At 36.1% G+C, this 19851-nt stretch overlaps 1 protein-coding gene across 1 annotated transcript in view; it reads right to left on the bottom strand.

Moving 5' to 3' along the window:
- UCHL3 (ubiquitin C-terminal hydrolase L3) overlaps positions 1-19851 on the bottom strand; it is a 44387-nt gene that overhangs the window by 12229 nt on the left and 12307 nt on the right. Inside the window, exons 4-6 of the mRNA XM_032099968.1 lie at positions 17650-17806; positions 17206-17291; positions 16298-16345 (exon numbers count right to left, since the gene is read on the bottom strand). Coding sequence (XP_031955859.1) covers positions 16298-16345; positions 17206-17291; positions 17650-17806 — 291 coding nt within the window. The remainder of the gene's footprint in view (positions 1-16297; positions 16346-17205; positions 17292-17649; positions 17807-19851) is intronic.

Here is a 19851-nt window from a genome sequence, read left to right as displayed (position 1 = left end):
ACCACTGAAATCAAGGAAAGTTTTTAACTAGGAAAAGTACTTTTATTTAAGGAGCCTAGATAAAGTCTCCCAGTATCAAAACTTTGCTCTGAATTTTGAAAGAATCTTTCTTTTGTCTGTCAATGTTTTAATAGTAGAAATGTACTTACAACTACAAAGAAGTTCAACTCCATTGTAAACACATACAGGGTGTTCCCCTCCCTTAAATTCAAGGGCACAGATTTCTTAATAAAAGCAATACTAAAATGCTCATGCATTTCTCATACACTGCCCTCATGCAACGCTGAGCAGTTCAGCCTCTTTGTACACCTAGCAGAATGACCAAAGCTGTACTAATACTACTTGTTGACAGGACACTAAATATTACCTTGTCATTCAAATTTTACCAAGCCAACTAAGAGAGCTTTAATGCAAAAAATGCTGTCCGATTTCTTGCATATTAAACTAATTTACAAACAGGTCGTGTGTTCTTAATTTTCTTGAAAGGCATGTTATACAAAAGTGTAAAGATGAGAACAACATCTAGTTACCAAAATGTATGAGACTACCTACTATTCACAGATAAATTCTTGTGTATAGGCCTTGCAATCTTAATCTGTCAGATGAAGACAGGACATCAGGTGAGTTAAGGTTTAATATTTTAAAACTTTTTAGTGGCAAGCTTCTGCTTTGCCAAATACAGTTGTATTGAAAGCTAAACTAATTTTCTGAACATTTTTAAAGCAAATGCTCACTACTAGTGGATGATGACTTGTTTTTAGACATTTTCTGAAGTTAATAAAACTCTCAACTTGATTTTCTGCCATAATGACAACAGGTTATGTTGTAACATCCATCCTTGGATAAGTCATCATTTATTACCGTTGAAGTAAACTCATGTTCAATTAATGCTTTTGTTCTAGGCAGGCACATTCAAGCTCAAATCTCCTTCAATAAGTCTTTTCTTAACAACAAGCATAGATAAGTCAAACTCAAGTAAGATCCCAGTTTCAAATTACAGAAATATGACATAGAATTTTCCAAGGTTTGCTAAACAAAATCCCCAGGTAAAATGTCAGATGTTTGTTAATGTCAGCGAAACAAATGGGGGGGGTAAGAAGCATGAGCTGGGAAGAATTTAAGTCTGTGCTTAACTCCACGCCTCCTCAAATCCCAAAATATTTAACTAGCTCCAAATGATTACATCAAGAATGTTCCATAGCTCTGAATATTACACGAGAGCTAGATACTTAATAAAAGCACTTACTATTCACATAAACAGAAAGAAGTCTGGGAAAAGGCCTCATCTTGAGATATTTATCAGGATAAATATACAAAAGCTATAAAGAAGTGGAAGCATTTCACACTAATATTTTAATAGCAGTAAAACATTAAGGATTTCCACATGTGCAAAGACACATCTGAATGGAAAAGAAAATTACTTGGACCACAGTCAGAGTAGTCATTTCATCTCTGTAAAAAATCCACATATCTCAAAGAAGAATTGCCAGGAACAGGTGAAATGTGATCAGTATCAAAGAATGATAAAAACAAAATCAATGTCCCAATTTTGCATTTAAGACCATTCAGTTCTACATATCAAGATTTATTTTTTTACTCATGTATGCACTAAAAGTGTGATCACTCCTTAAAAGCAGGATGAAATGCCACTAAAAGACTCTTTCAGTTCAGTATTTCTGCTGGTGGCCATCAGACCGTTTAGAAATATTGGCTATTCTATACATATAATTTTTTTTACAGATTTTCAAGATACATCTGTGGTCTGTGAGTGAAGAAGGAAAAAATTTTAAGCATTTGATGACAAGCTTTTGTTATTGGAACATCTTCCCTTTCAACTGGAATGTTTGCCTACAAACTAGATAAAGAAACAAGATGTCAAGTAAGAAAGTAACCAGCCCCTTGGGATTATAGGAAACATTTTATCTTTACTGAAATACCCAGGGACCATTAGCCAAGAGTTGATGAAAGAAAAGGAGACCAGGTTTAGGATATGAAAACTTAAACCCAGTCTCAAACACAGAAGAAATAATACCACGTGGCAAACATTAAGAAGCCCCTTGGTTTAGTAGATCCAAATGAAAGATCATGAAGATGAGGTGAAAAGAAGAGGCTGGATGTAGACCCTATGGCAAAAAAAAGTGCCACTTCATGAAAGGCCAACTTCTTCTACGCTTTGAAAATGATTTGGCTTATGTATGGAATCAAAAATACCTGGACAGCAAAGCATGGAATGATGTACTTTTGCTGTCTGACATGGTGGAAAGGGAAAAAAATAAACCAGGAAGAAAGAAATCCTAAGAATGGTTGAGAAAAGACCCCAACAAAACATGATGCCTCAAAGACTGAAGTTACATGGCAGAAGGCCAGTGGTGTCAGAGTAAGAAAAGACTGAAGATGGACTACACTTACAACAGAATGAAGCCCGACAGATGGAAGGCGTATCAAGGGCCGCCACCGACGCAGACGGATTGACGGACTGGGAGCCTTTGCAGGACCTACATGATTACGTTTGGCCCAGGAGAGGGATGCAGAGTGACACAATGGTGAGGCCTTCGTTCTGCTGTGGCTAACCTGGGGCTGCGATGAGCATGGTGGTGAAGACAGCGAGGACGATGACGACTACATAAACATTAAAAAAGAACATACTTAGCCCACTTAAACTTGAAATAGCATCCCTGCAACTGCAGCAAATAGCAACTGCAAAAGTGTCCACTATTGAGTATACCTTAACTGCTCAAATCATACAGACAATAATCAAGAATGTGTTGAATTTGAAGGAGAAGATAAAAGAACACTGCGAATAAGCAAAGACATTGTTCAAATCTGAAGTTTATAGTCAGACAAGCTAGAGGTTATTCACACCCAGGGAACTTCACAATATGAACACAAATAAACTGACTCATTCAAGAGACAGAGTGTTGGAAAGTGAGGACGGAGGGGATTTAAGCATCATTTAATGGAAGGAATAATTAAGAACAGAGAATGAATCAGTTTTGTCTACAGCTACAGAAGCTGAGAGCAACAGTTCTTTGGCAATTTGGGAAAGCTAGATTGTGCTACTCTGGGATTTAAAATGAATCAAGTAACTATGGTAACAGAACCCAGAGTTTCTTTACTGTTCCATGTCTAACATAAAAGGAAAGCGAAGGAAAGGGGAAGCTTACCGTGGTGAGGTATGCAACTTCCTAAGTTTTTCACCTATTCTTCTAAAATAGCAGGCCAGTGGCAGTACTGCCATTAACACTCAGGATCCCTTTAGTATCCGTGGAAGCAGTAGGACTATGTTAAACCATTCAAATTGTTACTATTAGAAGAAAGACCATAGAAGTATTAAAAATGACTCTCAGCTCCAACTGACAAAGTTATAGTAAATATATTATGACCAGAAAGGACCATTGTGATGATTTAGTTTTGATCTTCTGTCCCACACGGGCCACAGGACCAAACAAGTTCAAGTTTTGCTTGGATCAGAGCATATTCATTAAACAAAAACAAACATTCAAGCTTAACAATTTTTTACTACTGAAAAAGATCAGAACAAATAAAAAATTCAATCAATCCTGTCTATAGCTACAGAGACAATAAGTAGCATGTTCATACAGTTTACTAAAATTCATAATAAATGAAAATGCAACTTTTTTAGTCCTGTTCAATGATGACATAACATGAACAATGGATTACATTATTCATCTGGCCACGATGCCAAACCAGGAGCTCATCTTCAGCATTTCATCCACTATTATTTTCCCCTTTTAGAACATATAAAAATTCCCAGTGTTATCTTCAGCCTTTCAGAGAACCCCTCGCATAAAGTTAATCTTTTGTGCTAATTACACAGCTTTTATTTGGCCTCAGAAAAACACTCCTTTGTTTGAAGCTAATCTAAAGGGCGATCCAGATTGTCCTGTGTTGATGTCTTGTGCTTTATTATCTCTTGATCTTTTTCCACTGCCTGTAGGTTTTGGGATATTTTAATCACAGAATGGTTTGGGTTGGAAAGGCCCACCTTAAAGACCATCTAGTTACAACTCCCACCATGGGCAGGGACACCTTCCATTATACCAGGTTGCTCAGAGCCCCATCCAAATTGCCCTTACTTCCAGAGATGAGTCATCCACAACTTCTCTGGGCAACCTTTTCCATTGCCTCACCACCCTCACAGTAAGGAATTTCTTCCTAATGTCTAATCTAAGCCCACTGTCTTTCAGTTTGAAGCCATTCCCCTTTGTCCTGTCACTACATGCCCTTGCATACAGTCTCTCTCCAGCTCTCTAGCAGGCTCCCTTCAGGTACCTGGAAGGCTGCAATCTGGTCACCCCGCTATTGTCTTCCACGTCACTGACAGACTGTTTAATAGTACAGGTCTTAGAACCAATCCCAGCAGAGACCCACAAGCAAACCTAGTAACTCATCACTAACACCCCACTTATCTGCACTGAGACCTGCCAGGTTAGGGCAGGCAGAATAGAAACTGCAGCTCCTTAAGGTATGTCCCAAATTATGCATTCAGTGGAATGACTCCAGCAGGGGCTGTGAAAACCAAGCATTAGATAGTTTCTCTGAAAAAAAATTGTTTTCACTCTTATTAGTCAAAATAAGTCACTGTAGTGCCAGCCAAAACTATTTATTTTCTTTGTATTATTTATTATTTTTGAAGCAACTAATCTTAGTTCTCTTTTTTTTCTTTTTCCTATCAAGAAAGGGACAATGAATTGGTTCTTTCTGCTCCCATATTGCTGACCTTAAAGAAGGAAGATAGGGTTAGGAATTCTTCATCAAGAGCAAGCATCAAGTACAGTAGAAACTGTAGAACTCAAAGACAATCATGGAATGTTACCAAGTCTCATAACCTGTCCAGAGAACAGTTTTCCACAGCTTTGTTACAGTTTGATTTTTTCTTTAATTTCAAGCATTCTGATCCACCCTACATCGCAGCAGCTCCTCATAAAAGAGGACAAAACTAGAAAACCTCCAATCCAAAAATGGAACTACATGAATAAAAAGGAATTAAGCAATGACAATACTTCTACAGGACAGAAAGGCTTACAGGAGCTTAATGGCTATTACAGTTTATCTGTACTACTGACTGGGGTTTTTTCATATTCTTCACTTGAAGAACTGATCTAAAATGAGACGTTTTACATTTAGATTACATATCAGATGGCTTGAAAAACTGTATGTTCTCAGCTTGCTTAAGAAAATTTCAAAAGATGACTGATAAAAGACTGCTTCTAGAATTCCTCATAGTCCACAGACCTCCCTATGGAGGTAGGAACCTATAAGATTAGAACCTGCTGTCAGGCAGAAATTCAAGAACTTTGCTGACTAGACAGTTCATGACAAAAGGCAAGAGACACTACAGTATGTTCTACAATTTTGTAAGCTGCTGCCGTCGTAACAGACAGGATTGATAAGTCTTCCAAGAATCTGCATTACAGTACCTGTTTACTGAGAAACAGTTGAAAAAAATGAAACCAAAAACCTTGCTGAGAGTATGAATTTACTCTGATGCATTCCATTGACTGGAAGCTGTTAAACTTTACTTTTGCTCTGAAAAAAATCCTATTTTTTAGGACTCCTGTGTAATTACTATGAAACCATTTGTAAGATTTTGAACAATACCAAATTTAAGAATTGTTTAACAGTAGAGGCGCGAGCACAATATTGAGAGATTTTTTTTAGAGAGCATTTTTTAGTTTTGTTACCTTTTTTACCACAACTCTATACTTTTACCATTCTTCTTTATTGCATTATTTGTTTTCTGGCAATTACTGCTAAAATAATGAGAATATATTAAAATACCCCTTGCCTGAATGTAACAAGACCAAAAAATACTTTAGCTTTTCCAAACTGAATTTATACCATAGAATGCCATTTAGAGCAACTAGCATTTTAATATTTCTGGTCAGTATTTGTCCTGATTTTAAATTCCATTCATTGAATCTTTATAGCCTTTATTTCCTGTACAAGTGGGTCTCCTAGTGAGACCAACTAAAAGAATGAGAAACTTCCTTTCCTCTCCATTGAAAATATACTTTTGTATCTGTAAGAGTGGAATTTCAGCAAACAGTATATAGGAATTCTGGAAAAGCAAACTTAATACTGGATTATGGCTAATTAACAAGGCTGTAATAGCCATAAAATTCTATGCATTGTTTTAATAAGCACAAATTAAGCTATGTGAACAGAAGTTGTTTTCAAATGAGTATTAAAAACATTAAATTAGAACTACACATCAATATTACTATGAAATTAATGTTAAATACACATCTCCAGATAAAGCATACAGTCATACATTTCACATTTAATTTAAAATATGGGAGACAAATCCTAACTTGAGACACTGTACTCAAACAAAAGGTATTAACAGCTAGAAACTGCAGAAAAGAGAGAATGAGTCTAACTTTACAAGAAGAAAAGAGCACATGAGCATATTCTTGTGCTGAAAATTATAACAAGTCAAATATCTGAAGAGGTAAAACAAAAGCCCTGAAATAGAATTGAACGTTATTGTCACATGAACCAGTAAGCACATCAAGTTTATAGTCTGAAATGCAAAAAAAATATATTATAAAGAAGCTAAAAGCTTTGTGGAGTAGGTCTGGAAAATGTTCAGGCAATTACCATCTGCCCCAATCCAAAACTCAGTCCTATATATATATAGCTGTTACTAAAATCTAAGATCTAAAAGGAATCACATAAAGTGTTTGTCAGGCACCAAGAGCACACTTCAGTCAGGCACCACTTCTGCATATACCTAAAAGTACCTAAATTCGATAGTGCCAAGGAGCTCATGGCTTGGCTCACCCAAACCTGTCAGGTTCTAGAAACAGGGATCTCTTTGCTCATCTTGTTTGGGGAACCCAATCCAGCAAATTATTTCAGTCCACGTGTAATACACTGAAGACCTGACAGGACAAAGCAGCATCTGGTACTGAATGACTATTTCTAAAAAGAAATAAATATTATTGATTAACTTGCTGGTGGCTATAACAATTCATCTATCTGGAAGCTAAGGTTCAGGGCATCCTCACAGTGGAAAGTTCAAGCCCATGATACCTTCCTCGTCGGAAGCTTCCCTGCCTAACAGCTCACAACCTGTGCTGGGACAGGGGCTTTTCTTCTTTCCTCCGTTTTGAGGTAGTGTCACTGTGTAGAAAGGAATGCCAGCTGCATTGGGACAGAGATAAAATGAGCTTTAACTGCATAACAACATGTCTGCAAACTTGGGAAACAGAAGGAGATAGCATACGTTCAGTCCTGGTCATTGTTCCATAGGCACAAGCCTGGGATCAGAGGCCCTGGCACATGTTCTGCATCTGCTTGGTTGCATTGCTCCATAAGCATGCAGGGACTCCTCCCAACATGCTGTTCATTATATAGTTCCCATACAGTAATCCCTGGAGCAGAGATGGGAGAGGGCTGAAGCGACAATAAAATGTACAACTTTTCCAGCCAAGTGGGCAATATAAGGGTTATTACAGCTTTAAGATTATTCTCAGAGAGGGTGTACTTAAGTATGTATCAATCATTTTTCCCCACCACCTTTTGAAGCTTCATTTTTCTTAAATGATTTCTCATTATTGAATTAAACACAGTATTTTAAAGGGTCTGTATTACAGTTAAAACTGTTCTTCTTCCTTAGTCATTATCATTAGCGGGTTTTTTACATGCAAATTTAATCTATGTATCACACTGTCTGAAAAAATCCTATTCCTCCTCTTTCCTTCACAAGGGTTTTAAATCTCTCAACAGCATTTCAAGCCTATGCTGGTGGTGGTGGTGAAATCTTGAGAGACATTAAGTTCCTTCAAGTTTTTATAAAAAGATAAGCAGCCAGACAGAGAAGAGGAGTCTGACAAAGGAAGAATTCCACAGAGGCAGAAGATGCTTTGTGAGCTCGTCTCCAACAATACACCACAGAATTCACATGAACTAGAGGCATTGTGCGTATTTCGACTGCAAGAAAAGCTTGTTCCTAACTAGATATTCCTTACATGCAACAAAAGCCTGACCAACATTCAAATTCTTAGGAAGTTAAGATTCATAAACTCCAGTCCTCACAGACCTACTTGTTATGTCACCATTACAATTACCAACAACAATATGTATTGAGACTGAGATTACAGACCAAATAGGGCTACCTCTGCTAGCTGATTAACACCTACACCAGTAAGTTTAGTTAGTCCTTCTGCAGCTGCTAAAAAGAAAATATTTACGGTATTCTCCATGTACGTTTAACCCATGGTTAAGAATGGACAATATCCCAATAATATTACTTTGCTAGACATACGGGTAAAGACAAGAAAAATGGTGAGATCAGAGCACCCCAAAAAAATATTTTCAAAATTAGTGGTAATTTATCTCTCCCTGAAGACTTAATTTTAAGTTCTATGGTCTATGTTAGGCAAAAGTCAAGCTAGATTATCACAATGGTGACTTCTGTGATCAAAAATAAGTGGAATCACAAAAAATAAAAAAAGAAAATTTCAAAGATTAGGGAGCTCTGCAAAAGCTAAATTAACTAGATTTTGGTTTTTTTCAAATAGTTTTTCCTTTGCAACATTTTTTTTTTTAAATAAATTGAAGAGCATTGTTGCACACCAAATACTGTATTTATGGAGTGCTTCCTTGAGCAAAGTCAGTCAATACAACATCAGCTCTCTGAGTAGTTTTATCCCACTGTCTAGCTTAAGCCATATTGGTAAAATGTTGCAAGTCTTAAGAATTGTAAAGTCTTTTAATTTTCTCCTTCCAAACTTGTGGTTTGATAAAGAAAAAAAAAAAAGAGAGAGACCCAACTGATCTTCTCTTCTGCCTAAGGGCAAGAGGCTGACTGTGAACTCAACCATCACCTGTAACACATGGCTATACCCTGCTGCTTGCTGTCTCTTACTCAGATAGTGCAAGAACAGCAAAGGAAGCATTATGGATTGGAGAGATGCAAAAAACAAGCAAACAAAAAGAAAACCAAACAAACTAATGGCAGTTGATTGGTAGAGATGTTGGATGCAAAACTGTAGAAACATTTTTTTCACTTGTGTTATTTATTTCTTATAAACTTGTTATTTAAATCCGTGGGTGGTTTTATGGGTGCGAATATCCTCTATAGTTATGTTTCATCCTAGGAATCAGAATTCCTTCATGCAGATTTTATGGTTAAGCATAAGATTCAGAATAACAATTCTACTGTATTAATATCTTATTAGCAATTTTCTCAGTGTAGGAATCAGATTAATGCAGTCTCAAACACTGACACGTTAGATAACATGGCAATGCAATGAGTCACAGACTAACCAAGCACAATTTCCAAAACATTTCACATGATTCTAGTAAGCTCACTTTTACACTTTCACTGTGTAGACTGTAAAAGAGAAAAAGCCATAGCTAAGACTTTTAGGCAACTTCACCACTTTTACAGGAGAGATTATATGCTTGTTCTGTAATGCTAAGTTAAAAATCATGTACGAAACAGTTACATAATTGATTTCATATTCTCTCAGGATGCAAATGTTTCTTTAGAAGACTATGGATTGTTCAGAAGAAACATCAAGGAATATGGGTGATTTAAGAAAAAAATCCCACCATATGCTCTTGGCAGGAGCAAAAGGGAAGCCCTTAATGTTTCTTCTCTAACAATAAATTGTAATGCCCCAGGGAACCAGAGATCTTTGAAAGTTCACGTTTTATAGCAGTTGGGAAGAGAGTGCATTGATTCTACTTAGTTCTTGCCAATGTTAACGACTGTTACTGTGATCAAAGTCTAACTTCATGCATTCCAAGCAAGATTACAGTTCTCCAGGCACACAAAACAAGTTTACAGACTACAGTTTGCAGCTATGTTTTGAGTTATGGAAGAAATCAAGCTGTGGTAGTGTTTTTAGTGGCTACCAACTTCAATCCATGTTAAAAATACTCCTGATCATACTCGTGAACAAAAAGTGTATCTAAGTAAACACACCGATGTGCGCCAGAATTTCGGCTTTTTGTGAACATCTGAGATGTTTTCTTATTTGTGTTTTTTGACTCTCTCAGTATAAACACCAGTTCTGATTTTCAAAGGCTGATTTTTTTATCAATATTTTTGATAAAGGTCTAATGAGGTGCAAGAATGTTGCTTCCATCTAAAGTAGCAGCTGAGATGCTGCATCTCAGTCCATTCAGTTCTGAGCCTCATTTTGCTCAACATACAGTTCTAGTAGCCAAAGCTGTCAGTTGGTACATAGATGTACAAAGTGTACTAAAATAACCCAAACAGGAGGAGTTACAGAACAAAGGCAGTGTTTTCTGTGCCCTCTCTTAATAGTTGATACATTTTATATTGAAGCTCTGTTTGCTTCTATCTTCCTCTTCTTAACAACTAATCTTAAACACTGTAGATTAAAATTTGTTTAGATGGACATTCTCATCAGCCTCTAAGGAAGAGGAAAGAAAATACATTAATGTGAGAGCTCGTAATTTTCTCCTAAGAATTTAGGTAATGAAGAAAATCAAAAGCTCTTATTACTCTCTAGCCAATATCCAACACAGGTCTTACTACTCTCTAACCAATATCCAGCATAGGTATTTCAAGTGGCCATAACACTTGTGTTTATTTGCTTGATTGAAACATCATTTTGAGCCACACTGTAGTAACACTTAAAAAAGTAAACTTCCCAAAGACCACAAATCACATTCTGCTAAGCAGTAGTGTATAAACCTTGCTAAAACTCCCCTGTCCAAAATAATTTTTACCTCCATCACAAAAATGGTTCCATATGCCACAAGTACCACAAAACATAATAAAAAGTTCACTCTATCATTTGTACTTTACATCAAAAAGTGATATGGAAAGCCATTGGAAGCAGTTAGTGATACCTTGATGTTGCACAAACAGCCTGCCAATTACTTAACAGCACAATTATTTGAGTATTTCCCGTCCACAAAAGCAGATCTAAGTCTACTCTGGTTTTTTCCTCTCTTCCCATGAGTGTGCCTGTAATCCCTCTGTGCTAGCACTAGCTTCTATAAGGCTACAGGATCAGCTGTTTCAGGAAGCTCTTTGGGAAGGCCATGAAAGATACTGTAGGAGTCCTGCCAATCCAGAACGATTTTAACAGCCACAGATACACATAGCTGGCTAAAACTTCAGACACTATTACCAAAATAGCACCTGAACACGAGTTAAGCATGTCAAAGCCTTGAGAAATGCAGAAATTGAATATGAATTATTCTCCGGATCGAATTCCTTGACTAAAGGCCAATTAATCTTTTTAAAATATTTCTGTGGTATAGCTTGTCATTTCCCTTACTTTCGTTCTGCTCTCATATTACTAGCATCTATATCCACTACTTTTGCAACTGTGCTTCATTGCAGCTCAATTCTACAGTATCTTCTACTCCCATTATTATATTCCATATTAAAAAGGTCATTTATTTCAAGAATCAGTACAGATAGTATTTTATACCCAGAATAACTTCAGTCAAGCATGTAATAGTTTAATTGAGCTAAACAATTTCTCCTGGCTTATTTCTATACAAAGAGTGCCTTTGCATTTTTCTGCTTTCCTACTCTCCCAGGCAACTATATAGTAACTTTATATTATCAATACAAATGAGTAGGTAGGATACAAAGTAAGTTTCTTCCCCAACTCTGATTTCAAGTTTTATTTTCTCTGCAAAAAGCCCTAGACCTGGAAGTCTCTCTCATTCCTATTTTCCTGTTTTCAAAAAATATTCCCCTCAGATTTTCTGATCTGTTACTTGTAAAGAGTTACTACATTTTGAAAGAAAGGAATGCAAGATAGCAAGGCAAAAAAAAGTTAGATATGAACCTAACCCTGATCACTGTTATAAATTGGTACTTTTCCTCCCTCAGATATTGCCATAACTTAGTCATTATTGATCACTGTTGATTAGACAGCTAATGCAAATCCACAAACTGTCATTTTAATATTTTTGAAGGGTTATGGCTTTTCAAGGGGAGAGGGTGGTTTTTCTTTTTCCATAAGAGGGTATCAGAAATGTTAAGATGTGTGGCAGTATAGTGTTTCAAAGCTTACGAACTGCTCAAAGAGGCATCAGAAGAACAAGAAGGAAAAAAAACCCCAAAAGCGAAACAAAACGGAAAACTCAAACATGGCTCAGCACAAAGCAATAAAATAAAGATCACCTTAAAAGTGTGTATAGTTCTACAAAAAAACCAGTTTCTATATTCCAAATCCTAAGACACCCTAGATATTATAAATAGGAATGTATGCTCAGCAGAAGACTCATGGAAGAATAAAGAGGATCTTGAGTATCTGGCACCTATTGTACTCTCAACAATATCTGCAGTTCACGAGCTGTCACACAGAAAAGAGTACACTGGATCTATGAAGCTTTAAGGTAAAGACCTAGATCTCTTTTTTTTTTGCAGTTTTGGATATGAAATACCTGTCATTTGATGAAGTGTAAGCTTCATCATAAACTTTAACAGAAATAGTGTTACAGGAATCTTACATTAATTGCCCTCATTATGGTACTTGAACACACGGCCAGAATCAAACCACCCTTGAAGCCAAGAAGACACTTCTGTGGAACCATTCCCAGATCTTACTGCTTGCTACTGAAGTAATTTTAAACAGACTTACATTTTTTACACATAAGTATCCATAAAAAGTACCCATAAGACTGCTTTAGCTATTTACTTGCTCTACTGTAGCAATAAAGTGAGACATGGAGCCACACAACCCAGAAGTATTAACAGAACCTGGTCCAAAACCTGGCCTGAAGGATTAAGTGCAAATTTACAACCCTTTTAATTAGCAAACTTGAAATGAACTATCAAAATGAAAACTGCTTAACAGTTCTTAAAAGTTTAATCTCCTTGAAAAGAAAAATAAATCTCTTATTTTTTAGAAAATTCGTTGTTTTTGTATTTTTTAACTAAGCAAATTAATCACAGCTATCAAACTTGGGAAACCTTTTAAAGCACCCATCAAGGGAGAACATTCGATAGCTTTCAGCTTCAATCCATCTGCTTAGCAATTCATCCTCATGTTCATCCAAATAGATTCCACAGCAACGATACATCCCAGAAGCAAACTGATCACTGTAACTTCCAGCAGTCACAATCTGGAATCTAGAAGCCCACTACAAGTAATATCTTGCCAAATGTGGGGGGGTTTTTCCCCCCCAAGAAGAACTCCTCAAAACATACAAAATTTAGGAGGAAAAAATTTTGATTACAGATTATACTAAAACAGAAACAAAGCCTACCCACCAGACAAGATGACAGAATATACAGATACTAGAAAGATAGCACTGCTTTATGCTATTCTCATTTTTCCTTCTAGTTAGACTTGCTTTGAGGTTTGAAGTACTCACATACATGAAACAGGAAAAAAAGCAGAAAATCCATTAGCATACTGTAAAAACTAAGTAGTCGCTGAGATGATGAAAAAGTCTGTGAAGACATAGCAAGACTGTCAAGGGCAATCAACAAATAAAGGCTTGACTTAGAAGTATTAAAGGCCGAATCCTCAAATATCTGAAATATCAGAACCCAGAAAAAATACCCCCAAACCCACCAAACAGTATTATCAGAAGTGAACTTGTCTGTACTCTGTGCTATTTTTAAACCTTCTGCAGCTCATGATTCCAGAAAATTTAACTTTATCTCAATCGTGTGATGGTGTGTTTTGCACAGTGGAAGGAAACATCCGAATCTTGAATGCAGTTATAAAGCTTCCTAAACAAATCAGTGGCATTCACTGCTATACATCCCACTTTTGGAAGTTATTCTGTCTAACACAGTAAATCTTACGCAAGACTTTCTAAAAATGTGAGTGGACAGTAGTATGCAATACCTATCTAAGGGACAGAACTACCCACAGAGCAGGCTTTTCTTGTGAAGCACACAAGCCAAGTTAATCATCCTAAGAAAAAGTAGGCCTGCATGTTTTCTTAATCTTTAAATCTGTAAGAGACAGATTTGTTCACAAAGCACCAACTATACAGCACTCACTATCATTAAGCAACTAAATAAGCCACTTAACTCAAAGGAAAGATTTCTATGCAACATGCCTTGGCTACTTGGACAGTTGAGGGAGCACATGGTCAAAAATCCCAGTCATAGGAAGGCAACCATGTTCCTTTCCAGGGCTCTTAAAGGAACTTTAAATTCTCAGGAAAGTAATTGTAACAAGTAATGGATATGCAGGAGGAATGGGATTCTCCTCTTTCTTTCCCAAAAGGTGCTGGAAATTCTCAACTTACCCCACAGGACAAGTCAACAACCTCCTATGACCTGCATATGGTAACTTCAGCACCTGCAAGATCCTGTTTATCAGTCCCTTCAACCACTACGTGGAGAGTACACAGTGACATTTAAAATGTACCAGTGGAAGGAAAAAGAGATTAACTCACTTCAACTCTCAGTTACTTCACTACTTCACAGTATATTCATGTTTTATATTTTTTTTGCTTAAAAAGAGTTTTTCTTTAAAGTAAAGCAATTCCTCAGGTACCAATGAATGGGGAAGCCCTGCTGCCTGTTTAACTACCATCTGGTAGGACAGTATTTCCAGACAATTTGATGTTCCAGTAACAAAACTTGTTTATTTCTTCCCTCCTTGGTTGATGGAGGAGAACTATTCTGAAAAAATGGTCCTAGGAAATGTATTCAGCCTTTGTACTATTTCAACTTCGGAAACAAAAAGACAGGAAAAAGTTATTTCGCCAGTCTAAGGAATATCCATATTAAATTACTTACAGATAGAGTTATACAAAATGGAATAATAAATAATTGGCAAGGAAACTAGCTATTCAGTATCTGTGTTTAAGCATGGTTGCTAAGACAATCTTGTCATTTTTTATTATGAAAAAAAGTCTTCATCTTTCCATGCAATTGGTAATCTTTTGTATTGTGGTTATCTTGATCAGGAAACAAATTAATTAGTGGAAGTTCAAGAAGTTAACTGTCCATTATTAGGAGATTCCATCACCACTTAGGTGCTTCCTGAATCTTTATGAAGACTCTCAGAACAGACAGCCCTTACATTTTCCTTCCCAATCTTTCCATAGTATCTGCCAGAAGAATGCAGAGACAGAACATTCTCTAGATGAACATCACAGTACATCAAAATAACTAAAGAAGTTTCTATTTCACAAGGATCTTAGGAAAAAATTCACTCTTCAGCAACTTGTTGGAATAATTGCTCTTTCTGAGCTGGCCAAGAATACCTAGAAATGGACTCATTTGAAAAAAAAAAAAAAAAACACCAGACCAGATTTTTTTGAGTCTCTTACTTAAAAAAGGAAAGAACAGAAATTTGTTCTGATGCTTCTTCTTGAAATATAGAACCCTGACTAATTTAGAGAACAAGAAGAGAGAGTAGTGTGTTTTTCTAAAGAAAATACCACAAAGGAAGTTGAGTATCTGTAACAGAAATAGTTAAACCAATTCTCATCATTTTCATTTCCAGACAGGGCAAGGGGGAGCAGAAAGGACTGCTTTGCTTTCTCCTACATTGTATAGAAGACACTGCAGAAAAAAAAGTCATCTACTGTACTTAAAAAAGAGAGAATGAATGAATCACTGGCGCCACAGCCAAACACAGAAGTGTTTCTCTTTTTGTCAAACAAAGCAGTACTAGCAATAATACAATCAATTTTTTTTTTGTGGAACAGATACTGAAATCTGAACTGGAAAGATGGGAAATGGACTTAGTATGACTGAAGCAGAAAAATGTTGAATGTACAAGTTTATGATTATTTCAGGGTCCTCTTGTCAGCTTTCAGGTTGTTTTTTCCATATCAGACAACCTGTTGGGGCATAAATGCTTATAAATGTATATATTAGTGAGAATTTATCTGAATTTAAATTGTATACAAACAGCACATACACAGTTGCAAACCAACTGTTGGACTATTTCTTTTCCTGAATTAAAACTTTTTGAACTCTCATAAAATGTTCATTACACTTGTATGAATCTAACATCTTACCTACAAATGTGCAACATCAAAACCTCAAGTTGCTGTTACTGTCTGTTTTACTCTGAAATGAAGCTTAGAAAGATCTTTCATGTTATATAAGGGCTAAAAAACTCAATGCAAATGACCACCACAACCAAAACCCTCAAAACAAACAAACAAACAAAAAGCCCCCAAGCTTCAAGTTTGGTTTCCCCCACTTGATTTTGGACTAATGACACAATACTGAAAACCAAGCAACAATCTCAATTTCACTGTACACCTTTAATATATGATTGCTTTCATGTCAATTATATCCAACTCAAAGTAGATTTAAACAAAGACTTTTTAAAAAAATTAATACCTCAGTCTGACCTTCATGGGCACTGGATTCATGAGTGACACGAATAGCCTAAAATTAAAATATATTTAAATCAGACTTTAAATGAGAGACTTTCAGTGTTATAAGAACCATTTTTGCACCTCATTTTATCAAATGCCATAGGTGTAACTATTCTTGTTCAGTGCTTATAATAAATAATAAAGATAATAAACAGATAATCTCCACCTCCAAGGATCTCAGAAGACCAATATTTCAGTTTCATTACAGTCAATTAAGATCAAATATCTGAGAGTTTGTAATGGCACCTTTTTTTTCACCATCATTACCATCAGGAGCAACAGCACTGTTCTCCATCCACCACTGGCCAGATGTTTCTGCCACATACTTTCAAACAGCACTAATGATGTGGCTAACCACATTATCAGCTAACTCATCTCATGGTTTAGGATGGTAGGAGAAGGAGATCATGTTTCAGCCAAATCAGCTCTTTGTGTGTCTCAACTGCTAAAGGCATGGAGATATGACTAGAAGGTACAAATTAAAAGAGGCAGCAAAAGGACCATCCTTTCAGCAATAGCCCCAGATCAGCTTAAATTAACCATTAAACTACATCCTGAACCCACAAAAAAAAAAAAAAAAAAGATTATGCACACATTTCTCAGGCATTTCAAAGTAATTTTAAACTAAGCCAGTGAATTAATATGGATGAGAACATTGACAAAATCCGTTCTGCTGACTGAGCTATGGGCAGGCAGGAGTACTCTAAAATACCAAAGCAGAGTTTCCTTTGTAGCAACTGTCTGATCATAAGCTAACTGTAAAATCAAATTTGTTAAGGTACTTCACTGAGTCAACCTCTGAGGGTAGTACCTACTCATGCAAGTAATTCTTATACCATTTTAAACAAAAGTAAAACACATGATACTAACTTCATAAGTTTCTAGGTATTTGGCCCTCTCTTCAGGAGTCATAGATAATGAATCTTCAAGGAACTTTTTCAGTGAAGAATTAGTTTCTTAAAAAAATTTTAAAAAGACATAATTAGTGTCATGTTGTAATTGCAACTTCATTCACATCTTACAGAATCCAACAGAAGATCTGAAGATAGAATTGCAGCAGTGTATTTTTAAAACACAGAAGGATGACAGCAAGGCGAACTGCTGCCTGCTGCAGTTTGCAATGTTTCAAATGCTTTAGTTCATAAATTAGGATAAAATATTAGTTTCGTAACTATAGGTAAAAACACACTCCTTTAGCCTTTATGAATGGTTATATTCAGAGAAAATAGTACAAAACATATCCTCCCCTCCATGGCTTCCCACAGTTAAGGAAAAAAGGGAAAAGCCAACAAAAACCAAACCGAAAAAACTTACCAAAGTTCATTTTATCTCTGTTGTTTGCAATAGCATGAATTAACCCAATTGTTCCACAAGCATTGTTAATGGTCTGCTTCATGAAATACACTGATGATTTGACATCTTGTCCCTTAGCTTTTATCCTCTCTTCTTCTTCTGTTCTGAAGGTTTCATACTAGAAGTAAAGACATTTCACAAATAGTAAAAATAGCTATATTAGTAAAGTAAAAATAATTTATAAAACACAACAGCTAATTAATACTGCCATGTGAAATGTTTAACACATAGGGTCCAACAAGTAAACTTACCTGAACACCTCTATATTGTTTCTTAAGCCAATGCTTTCACACTTGAAACATCTTTTTGAATATGTGTTATCTAACATCTTCAAAAATTTTCAAAATATTTCCTTGATCTGAAATATTGAGCTCATGTCACCATCTCTCTTCAATCCAACTAAAGGCTTTTTAAGGACAGAGGCATCAAAGTGCTATCAAGAAAACTGTAATACTTCAGGTGATTAATCATCATGAAGCATTCTTTACACATTCCATTGTTACATTTCATTTTCCCCAGGAGTACAAAATAAGATTTGTGTAACACCCATGGCCCCAAAACAGGTCCTTCAAAAGCCATATTCATAAAGTAAACATTCATTTTCTGTAGCAAAAAGAGAATTTGGTTCGATTGAACAATCTAAAGTACTTGTTTTACATATATCATATTTGACTAAAATCTTTTATACTGTGCAAAAGTGTGTTAGTTTTGTGCTTTTTTAGTTGTTGTTGGCTGTGGTTTGTTGGTTTTCTTCGGGAGGGGATTGTTGTTGTGGTTTTTTTGACTGGATTTATTAGGGGTTTTTGTTTGTTTTCTTTCTTAAAATTTTCATTTCAAACAGAAAAAGAAAGAAATAAATCCACAAATGCTTCCTCCTTTGCCTCTTTTACTAGGTATTTTTGCAGACCAAAAAAAAACCTGAAGTACATGCACTTTTTATATAAGTATGATGAAAGTGAAGTATGAATGCAGAATATTATCAAGGAACTCTTCCTGCAAACTCCTGAGAAATTTCCCTCAGGCTCTTTGTATTGTCAGTGACAAACAAAACCAAAAAACTTTTCCAGCATCATATTCCACATTTGCAGGTTGTCTGAATGTTCTGAATAGGTTAAGTAATAGCAAGAACATTATAAACCATTTTAATTTTGTTTATCTACAAGCTAACAAAAAACAGCCTTGAGATAAAAACTTCATACAGCTTAATTGGACAAAAAGTTCAGACTAGAGAAGTAAAAAATACAGCTGCCATTTATTCCCCCCAATCAAAGTAAAATCCACAGCAAAAATAAATATACAAATACTGAGAATACCAAAAATACAATTTTGAGCAAGGGTTAGACCAGATCACCTCAAGAGGTTCCTCCTAACCTAAGCTATATCCCATAATTTATATTCATTTGGATCTATTCATTCATTAGGCCCAAAATGACAAACACTCACAATATTCCCTTTGTCAGCCTACCATGCAGACTAAGAAAGCCATTGACCTTTGAAGTGGACAACAATCCTAAAATTATCTGTATGCTAACAAGAGTAGCTTGCCCTAAAAGCAAGCTCAAGGAAATTGATATATATGAACCATGAAACAACCAAACTTCCAGACAGAAGGACAGACAGACATGTGAGAAAAGTGTTTACAAAAGCAGAAAAACTAATAGGCACTTTCACAAATGTAGACACAGCCAAGAAACAAATAAATCATAAATGAAATAAAAGTGTAATTTTACAGGCCATTTTGAAAGGGAGGCTGAGGAGGGAAAAACTACTCTAGAAATATGCTCAAGGGTCTTGTGGAGTTTACACTGCCCAACAAAAGCTTTAGAATATTGGGACCTCCCATTGGGACCTCATCCTTCACACAGCCACGCTAAACAGTTGATAGAAACACTTGTGTCCCTTATGTTTCAGAAGGATTAACATGCTGAACACTTGGCTGGTTCTCAGATTCGACTGATTGATGCAACACAGCATACTTTGTTTCTCTGGTTTTGTTTGTCATGTGCTTCTTTAGGATGAAATTGGATACACCTTCTGGAACAACAACAAGGTTGTTCTTTCCCATGAGATAATGCTTCCATAGCATAATCCAAAAAAAGGTTTGCACAAGCAGGGAGTCAAAAGAAAAGTGACAGACACAAAAAGAGCTCAGACCTGTAGCTC

Source organism: Corvus moneduloides, chromosome 2, assembly GCF_009650955.1.
Source record: "Corvus moneduloides isolate bCorMon1 chromosome 2, bCorMon1.pri, whole genome shotgun sequence".
NCBI classification, from domain to species: domain Eukaryota; kingdom Metazoa; phylum Chordata; class Aves; order Passeriformes; family Corvidae; genus Corvus; species Corvus moneduloides.
This window is presented reverse-complemented; position numbering and strand designations above follow the sequence as displayed.